The following is a 10,000-nucleotide window of genomic DNA, read 5'->3' as shown; positions in this document are numbered from 1 at the left end:
GTAGTCTGTCATTCATGTCAGCTATGGCCTGTATACCTTGTACTTATAGAAATAAAGATATTATATTCATTTATACAAAGTTAAACGTTTCCTTATTGTTATCTCTATATTTACCTCTTTGGCTTTACCCCTATTTTTCACTGTTCTCTCTCTCATCATATACACAGCTTCTCCCACTCTGTTATTTTTACTGTAAAATAAGGGGCAACACAGTCCTGGTGGATGTCTCAGCAAAGCAGTCAGGGCGGTTGGTCCTTTGATTAAGGGAGTACTCGAGCGATGCTCCAGTGTACTCAGTGGCATAGTAAGTCGAGCAATAAAGACTTTTATGAGTCAACGTAACAGTATGTGGTTGTTGAGGAAATGGTACCATGCGAGAGTATAGGAAAACTGGATGTTTAAGAGTGGTAGCAAGGCAAGTGGGAAGTTTAAAAGTGGGAGTGAAGAAAGTGGGAGTGAAGAAAGTGGGAAGTTTAAAAGTGGGAGTGAAGAAAGTGGGAAGTTTAAAAGTGGGAGTGAAGAAAGTGGGAAGTTTAAAAGTGGGAGTGAAGAAAGTGGGAGTAAAGAAAGTGGGAGTAAAGAAAGTGGGAAGTTTAAAAGTGGGAATGAAGAAAGTGGGAGTGAAGAAAGTGGGAAGTTTAAAAGTGGGAATGAAGAAAGTGGGAAGTTTAAAAGTGGGAATGAAGAAAGTGGGGAGTTTAAAAGTGGGAATGAAGAAAGTGGGAAGTTTAGAGAAAACAAAGGAACTGGAATTCAAAGCTAAAACTGGAAATAGATTATTGAAATAAGTTTGTATTTCCTGAGAGATGTTTCATAGGCAAAGTTGGAAATCTTACCCGAGCAATTAATGGCAGGTTGAACTTGGGAGAATTTGCGATTAAGGAAAGCTGGAATTTTTACTTCTAAATTGGAGAAAAAATTTAGTTTGAAATTAATGGATTCTGAAAGACTGAGACATTTGAGGAAAGTTGTCATTTAAAGGAGTTTGTAGAAACAGTTATTTTGGGACATTTAAAAATTACGTAAACTGACAGAGAATTTAAATAATATTTTGGTTGATTTGCATAATGTGTATATATAATATATATATATATATATATATATATATATATATATATATATATATATATATATATATATATGAAGCACGTGGTCTAGAATCACTAACTAGTAGCTTGCTTCTAGCAGAATAAGATAATTATATTTTTATTAGCCAATTTTGACGCCCTCGATAACAAAGATGTTTTCTGACAACTGTAGTTTTCTGACAACTGTAGTTTTCTGACAACTGTAGTTTTCTGACAACTTTGGTTGTCAAATTATTGTAGTTATCTGTCCGCCCTATTCACCAGTCTACTGTAGTTGTTAGTCTACTATAGTTGCGATTGTGTACTTGTCACTCTATTGTAGTTCGACTACTGTAACTGTCCGACTACCGTAGTTTTCAGAGCGTTGTAGTTGCTTGGTAGTTATGCTCGCTAACTTAAATATTAGAACAATTTATATCTATAATAAGTGTAAATAAACCTTTGGTGTCACTTGTATAAAATACTGCAACCAAGAACTTAATTACAATGCTCTTTTTATCTTTATTTGTCTTTTAAATGAATATTAATTTATTAGCATGATTAATATTATGTCACTTTTATTGCACAGGCTATATTAAATGCACTTTTTTCTTTTTATTTCAGAGCACTGCTGATATATCTTAAGCACTGCTTTTCCTAATGTTTATTCTCGTGTGTTAATTTATTTTCCTCTGTTTTCTCTCCAAGTGAAGGACAACAGACTGTCTTGGGAACTCGCTAACCATTCCAAGAAGGATCCAAGGGCTCTTATAAGGTTTTTGGAAGCTTTTAGATATTGTTTACTAAGATTGCCAGTTCTTTGTGAGGGCTGGGAACAATAGTATTAGCAGCAGAAATATCTTTTTTTCAGGTTTAACTCTATGTTTCTTAGTTTCTCCGAGGTGTTCTGAGGAGCTCAGAAGATCCTATGGACAGCTACGAATATCTGGAGGAAATGTTGTTTGGAACTAAACAGAGAAGTTGATCAAAATTCCTCATGATATATTCTGAGACTAATAGCCAGGTATTGTTAATAGTCGGATGTTTTGTAACATAGTTTTGACTGCTTCTCCGAAGAGATTCGGCATGAATTTTTAGTTTTCTCCAAGACATTTTACGAAAACAAATTAGTTATGTTTTACGGGGTAAAACTTAAATATAAACTTTTCCCTAAACGTCAAAGAATTCAGTTATTCACAGTTCCTCAAAGGGAAACATGTGGATGACTGCCTAAGGAGCCCTCTGGATGAATCTTCAGGAGAATGAGTTCCCAGCAGTGTTGATCTGTTTTCCGCGAGAGTTAACCACTTCTTCACCTTTTCTTCCAGAACTCCCTTCACCACACTTGCCTAGTGTTGATTTTATAAGTCCCTTGTACAAACCTTTGGACTACTACTACCGACCTCTGGATTTGTCCGCCATTCTGGGCTATCCCGTCCCAAACCGCGACGATGTGCAGACGTTCCTGCCCATGGCTCCATGGGGCCATATTCTCAGGGGCGACCCAAAGGGATACTCGCCTCATTCACGTACGTGGCTGAACTCCAGCTCCACACCCTTGTAGCGATAGATGCTCTTGACCTGGTCAGGCGCAGGGCCACAACCGACCTCCTCTTAGACGCTCAAACTTTCGTATAACTTTAGCTAGTGGACGTAGTTAACTGGACAGACCCCAAGCACATCCACCTGCCCACTTATAATGAACGCTGATTAAGAAGTAGAAGCCTGACACAACAATGAAAATCATTGTTTTCTTTTATAGTATGATAAGTTTTATTGTATAACACCACAATAATTAGCCATTTAGCTCATCCTGACATATACAATAAATAATCATTAGAAATATGCGTTCTGAGGCATATGTAAACGTCTACGTATCTGTAGTTCAGTGGAAGAGCGCTCGTCTCACAACCGAAAGGACCTGGGTTCAGTTCCAGGGCGGAACGAGATATACGGGCAACTCTTACCCCGGCTGCTCAGTAAATAAGAACTAAGTAGACAGTAGCGGATTGTATCCTAGAAAGTAGTAAATTTTAAAGCTGCGGTTTGAAATGAGTTGAGGTAGGATGACGCTCTTAGTCTGTAAATTGAACTATGCTAAAAAGTGATGGTGCTGACCAAGCAGGTGGTACACTCCAGATATATCCACCAGCTTGGCAAATTACAGGCCTCTCGTTACATTATCACGACCACCATTGAACACACACACATACTTTCTTTGTGGTGAGTGGGTTGTAGAGCGCGACATACCAGCCACTACCACGCAAGTACTGCCTTATAGCATGCCTAACTAACCCTTTTTGGTATTTTAAGCGCACCGTCAACTAAGGCATAAACGTGCAACATTGTACATAAAATATATAAAAATATGGGTCTGTTAAAGAATCTTCATTTTAAGTATGAGCATGTAAGATATATTTCGGCTTGTTCTTCACGTATCATCTGCTTTATAATACTTTTCAACAGCACTAAAATAAATAGTGAAAGCACTGAAGTTGTCGCGATATTGGATCGAAACCTTACTAGAAGAATTTAAGAGTCTTACTATTTAGCTTTGCTAAAAGTATTACAAACTATTATAGTTATTATTATTATTATTATTATTATTACTAAAATGCTAGGAAGCGCTTGACCTGTGTGGGGTCATGCAGCTCAAGGGGGATGTGGGCTCGATCCTTCATCCATTAATTATGAGACTGACTCGCTATCTAATATTCAGTGGCGTCAAATACTGTGAAGTTGAAAGGAAAAATATTGTTATTTGTGTGTGTGTGTGTGTGTGTGTGTGTGTGTGTGTGTGTGTGTGTGTGTGTGTGTGCAAATCTGTAATCAAGACTGAGGTTGTGGAAGATAAGTCTTTGACGACTTTGTCTGCCAGTAGTGGAAAGGCTTACACGAGGATAAAAGTGGAACTTCAAGGTAGAACTTAAAGGTAGAGCTTCCAGGTGGAACTTAAAGGTAGAACTTCTAGATAATGCATGTACAGTAGGTAGACCTTGCATTTATGGATTATAGGTACAAATGACAGGTAGAGCTTAGAGACATAGCTTATAGGTAGAACTTAGAGGTGTAATTAACATGTAGATCTTGGACGTATAAATTACAGGTAAGGTTTATAGATAGAGATTGCAAATAATGTGTATAAGTGTACATTTCAGCTGAGGATTTTAAGTTTAACTTACAAATAGAGTTTAGAGTCACTGGAGTGTTGATAAAAGGGTTTGTTGAGAGCCAGTGCAAGAGTGATCATTGTTGTTGTGCTGGTAGATACTGCAGCAACACTCGGTGCAAGACTGAACATTTATTGCACTTGTCAATGGTGCTGCAACACTATGAAACACTAGTCCCCAACACGTAGACATTTTTAATGTTTTTATTTCTAGCTTGATCCCTTAAAAAATAAGGGAGAGGATGCCTTGATGCTGGTAAATGGCCCATGATCAAGGTAATCTGAGTTTTCCCTCCCCTTCCTTGGATCAAAATTGATTGCTTTCCATAATCGAAGATCTGAATATAACTCTTAATAATATAACGCTTCTCTTTGGATATATTAGCGTTTATTTTTAAATTATTACTAACAGTAAGTGACGAGATCCACGTAGGTTAAGCTTTTATTTTCAATAATAATAATAATAATAATAATAGTAATTATAATAATGCTTGAAAGGGTTGTATGACATATTATGTACTATTAAGCCATTTATATTTTTTTAATGCAAATGTGAAAATTTATAATTTCTGGACAGAAGATTAAAACAACTCAAAAATAATTGGAGAACATTGCGAAAAAATCCATTTTTCAGAAACTATGAAATACCGAACTTCGATCAAATTTATTTTCCTATAAATGGAACTAGCAGAGAGAAATCGCTTAAAAATCCAAAAAGATTGAAAAATGCCTTGAAATTATAGATATTCATCAAATTAATATAGTTTGATCATGGATATAGACTACAGATGTAGGATATAAGGTAGCAAGGTATGGATCATGGATAGAAACTATGGGTAGAGGATACTAGGGGGTAAGGGCTGGATCATAGATATGAACTATGGCTGAGGGATATGACAGGCAAAATCTGGATCATGGATAAGACCCAGGGTTGTAGGATACGAGGAGGCAAGGTCTGGATTTCATACAAGAAGAGGAGGACTTGCAAGAGGCCAGAAGGCAGGAGAGAGAGCCATTGTATGGATGCGAATGACAGGAAGGCTAGAGGTTTTTTCCGACCTTTTCTTCCCTGAGATCAATTGAGTTGAGAACCACGTAAAAGATCCTATGTATTGATCTCACCCAAGAGAGCACAATTGGCGCGCCGCTCTGGAAAAAAGGTATAAGGGTTGAGATTAATTTTTTTCCAGGAAAATAATAGTCCGCTCTCCACTTTTGAAGCCAAGAACGATGAAAATAAAGATTGAGGATACTCTGACAGCACTCGCTGACGTTATAATCGTGGGGATGCGTTCAACCCGCATGGGCCATACTAGTGCTGGGTAATAAGAGGTTGTCGGGTTTGATCCAAGGCCAGAAAGAGCACCCCAAGTTACTTTGAATCGAGAGCCCTTCACCAGGATCAAGAAATCTTCCTGGAAGTGGCGGAGGATGGCGGAGTCGTGTTATGAGTACCGGTGTTGCTAGTGTTATTGGTGTTACTAATGTTGTTGGTGTTACTGGTGTTATGAGTAGGTGACGGTGTTGTGTACCTCATATCCAATACCTTTTGATACCACTCGAATACTGTCTATTAGTAAATAAAAAGGATGAATGTTATTGCATTCTGGAAGAAAAAAAATCCCATATCACGAGTGACATGACTTTCATTAATGTTGGCAGAGGCACGGCAAGAAGCAGCTTCAAACGTGCCATGCAAATATGGTAACCGTTGGCCTATAAACTAGCCGCTCAAGAGGCACAGCTGAAAACAAAAACGCTACGGTCTTATGTTAGACACACGCAAGAGAGCCTGATGGCTTACTGGTGGAACTCAGAGGTCTGAGTGTAAGGGAGTTAGAGAGCCCGTGAGAACAGCCGCGTGAAGGGAAGGGCCATGTTGACAACAGTGAACACGAGCGCCATCTAGCAGCAGAGCCGCCAAGCTACAAAACCAGTTTAACCCACCTAACACAATTTTGTGCTTGGTGGATCTTGCAGAGATGGCGCGCGTGTGTAGTGCCGCGTTTGTTTACACAGGTTGCGCACCCTCCTACGGCTGTTCCGGCCACCTTTTTTTTTTCCTATCCCCCAAGCTCTCCCGCCGTCATTGATTTATTCACCAGCTGGTGTGGAGAGCAGCTGGTGCAGGTGGCAGAGGACGACACAAGCCTCCAGCTGATCGAGCAACAGGTCCCTGGAACGAGTGCATGACGTTACTGAAAGATTACATGAGATTGTTTCCAAAGTCGACGAAAAATCCCTTCATTTCTGCACTTTTTTCTTCTTCTGATGTTTACTACGTGTTTAAGGGATTTAATTTTATTACTTTCCATCCAAGAGCAAAAGCTAGAAGACTCAACGGAACAGTTAAAAAGAAACAGTACTGGCAAGCCGACGGTACTGTTGTCCACCGACTAGAAAAATAGAATTACTGGCAACAATAGACTAACACGCTAAATTCAACGCAAATTCCCTCGCGCGCCAAAAGTGTAATGCTATTTTGGAGTCACATCTTACCACCAGCAAGTCGATGGAAAAACCCGCTTGAAAAATTCTCAATGCAGTAAGGAGACCCAAGAATGGAGGAGTCAGTTTCTAAAAGAAATGAAAACTAACATTTATATTTTTTTGACTGAAACTCTTACCGTGTGACTGTGATAAATCATTGTTTCATTCATTGTGTCGCAGGAGTCAGTGGTGCAACAAATTTTTCAAGTTCAACAATTACAGCTCAAAAACAGTATTCATTTTCCGTCACAATTTCTCGTTTCTCTTCGTGTTGCCGTCTTCGATTATTTATTTACACAGTTTACTACTAAAGTTCTTGTTAAGTACTTTGCATTCTGAGAAGAAAATAGGTAAAAGGATAATTCTTATAGAACACTACAAGCCGCCCCAGTAACCAGCACCTACAAAACACTACAAGCCGCCCCAGTAACCAGCACCTACAAAACACTACAAGCCGCCCCAGTAACCAGCACCTACAAAACACTACAAGCCGCCCCAGTAACCAGCACCTACAGAACACTACAAGCCGCCCTAGTATCCAGCACCTACAAAACACTACAAGCCGCCCCAGTAACCAGCACCTACAAAACACTACAAGCCGCCCCAGTAACCAGCACCTACAAAACACTACAAGCCGCCCCAGTATCCAGCACCTACAAAACACTACAAGCCGCCCCAGTAACCAGCACCTACAAAACACTACAAGCCGCCCCAGTAACCAGCATCTACAAAACACTACAAGCCGCCCAGTATCCAGCATCTACAAAACACTACAAGCCACCCCAGTAACCAGCACCTACAAAACACTACAAGCCGCCCCAGTAACCAGCACCTACAAAACACTACAAGCCGCCCCAGTATCCAGCATCTACAAAACACTACAAGCCGCCCCAGTAACTATCACCTAAAAAACACTACAAGCCACCCCAGTAACCAGCACCTACAAAACACTACAAGCCGCCCTAGTATCCAGCACCTACAAAACACTACAAGCCACCCCAGTAACCACCTACAAAACACTACAAGCCGCCCAGTAATCAGCACCTACAAAACACTACAAGCCACCCCAGTAACCAGCACCTACAAAACACTACAAGCCGCCCAGTAACCAGCACCTACAAAACACTACAAGCCGCCCCAGTAACCAGCACCTACAAAACACTACAAGCCGCCCAGTAACCAGCACCTACAAAACACTACAAGCCACCCCAGTAACCAGCACCTACAAAACACTACAAGCCGCCCCAGTAACCAGCACCTACAAAACACTACAAGCCACCCCAGTAACCAGCACCTACAAAACACTACAAGCCACCCCAGTAACCAGCACCTACAAAACACTACAAGCCGCCCCAGTAACCAGCACCTACAAAACACTACAAGCCGCCCCAGTAACCAAGACCTACAAAACACTACAAGCCACCCCAGTAACCAGCACCTACAAAACACTACAAGCCGCCCCAGTAACCGGCACCTACAAAACACTACAAGCTGCCCCAGTAACCAGCACCTACAAAACACTACAAGCCGCCCTAAGTATCCAGCACCTACAAAACACTACAAGCCACCCCAGTATCCAGGACCTACAAATCACAACAAGCTGCCCCAGTAACCAGCACCTACAGAACACTACAAGCCGCCCCAGAATCCAGCACCTACAAAACAATACAAGCCGCCCCAGTAACCAGCATCTACAAAACACTGCAAGCCGCCCCAGAATCCAGCACCTACAAAACACTACAAGCCGCCCCAGTAACCAGCATCTACAAAACACTGCAAGCCGCCCCAGTATCCAGGACCTACAAATCACTACAAGCTGCCCCAGTAACCAGCACCTACAGAACACTACAAGCTGCCCCAGTAACCAGCACCTACAGAACACTACAAGCTGCCCCAGTAACCAGCACCTACAGAACACTACAAGCTGCCCCAGTAACCAACACCTACAAAACACTACAAGCCGCCCCAGTGTGTAGCACCTACAAAACACTACAAGCTGCCCCAGTAACCAGCACATACAAAACAATACAAGCCGCCCCAGTATGTAGCACCTACAAAACACTACAAGCCGCCTCAGTATCCAGCACCTACAAAACACTACAAGCCGCCCTAGTATCCAGCACCTACAAAACACTACAAGCCGCCCCAGTAACCAGCATCTACAAAACACTACAAGCCGCCCCTGTAACCAGCACCTACAAAACACTACAAGCCGCCCCAGTAACCAGCATCTACAAAACTACAAGCCGCCCCAGTATCCAGCACCTACAAAACACTACAAGCCGCCCCAGTAACCAGCATCTACAAAACTACAAGCCGCTCCTGTAACCAGCACCTACAAAACACTACAAGCCGCCCCAGTAACCAGCATCTACAAAACTACAAGCCGTCCCAGTAACCAGCACCTACAAAACACTACAGGCCACTCCAGTATCTAGCACCTACAAAACACTACAAGCCGCCCCAAGTATCCAGCACCTACAAAACACTACAGGCCACTCCAGTATCTAGCACCTACAAAACACGACAAGCCGCTCCAGTAACCAGCACCTACAGAACACTACAAGCCACCCCAGTATCCAGGACCTACAAATCACTACAAGCTGCCCCAGTAACCAGCACCTACAAAACACCACAAGCCGCCCAGTAACCAGCACCTACAAAACACTACAAGCCGCCCCAGTAACCAGCACCTACAGAACACTACAAGCCGCCCCAGTAACCAGCACCTACAGAACACTACAAGCCACCCCAGTAACAAGCACCTACAGAACACTACAAGTAGCCCCAGTAACCAGCACCTACAGAACACTACAAGGCGCCCCAGTAACCAGCACCTACAGAACACTACAAGCCGCCCCAGTAACAAGCACCTACAGAACACTACAAGCCGCCCCAGTAACCAGCACCTACAGAACACTACAAGCCGCCCCAGTAACCAGCACCTACAGAACACTACAAGCCGCCCCAGTAACCAGCACCTACAGAACACTACAAGCCGCCCCAGTAACCAGCACCTACAGAACACTAAAAGCCGCCCCAGTAACAAGCACCTACAGAACACTACAAGCCGCCCCAGTAACCAGCACCTACAGAACACTACAAGCCGCCCCAGTAACCAGCACCTACAGAACACGACAAGCCGCCCCAGTAACCAGCACCTACAGAACACGACAAGCTGCCCTACTATCCCGCACATACAAAACACTACATGTCTCTCCAGTTACTACCGAGAACTACACTATCCCAGTACCTGCAGAACAAGACAAGCCTC

At 42.4% G+C, this 10,000-nt stretch overlaps 1 protein-coding gene across 7 annotated transcripts in view; it reads left to right on the top strand.

Moving 5' to 3' along the window:
• Nucleotides 1–10,000, top strand: part of LOC128694761 (uncharacterized) — a gene marked incomplete at its 3' end in the record, with an annotated part of 640,093 nt that overhangs the window by 579,376 nt on the left and 50,717 nt on the right. For 5 of the 7 annotated variants that reach the window (XM_070095663.1, XM_070095660.1, XM_070095659.1 and 2 more), the window contains 1 exon segment: nucleotides 2,396–2,596. In XM_070095663.1, the coding sequence (XP_069951764.1) occupies nucleotides 2,396–2,596 (201 nt within the window). 7 annotated transcript variants of the gene reach the window in all.

The sequence above is a fragment of the Cherax quadricarinatus genome, chromosome 51 (genome assembly GCF_038502225.1).
Source record: "Cherax quadricarinatus isolate ZL_2023a chromosome 51, ASM3850222v1, whole genome shotgun sequence".
Lineage (NCBI taxonomy): Eukaryota > Metazoa > Arthropoda > Malacostraca > Decapoda > Parastacidae > Cherax > Cherax quadricarinatus.
This window is presented reverse-complemented; position numbering and strand designations above follow the sequence as displayed.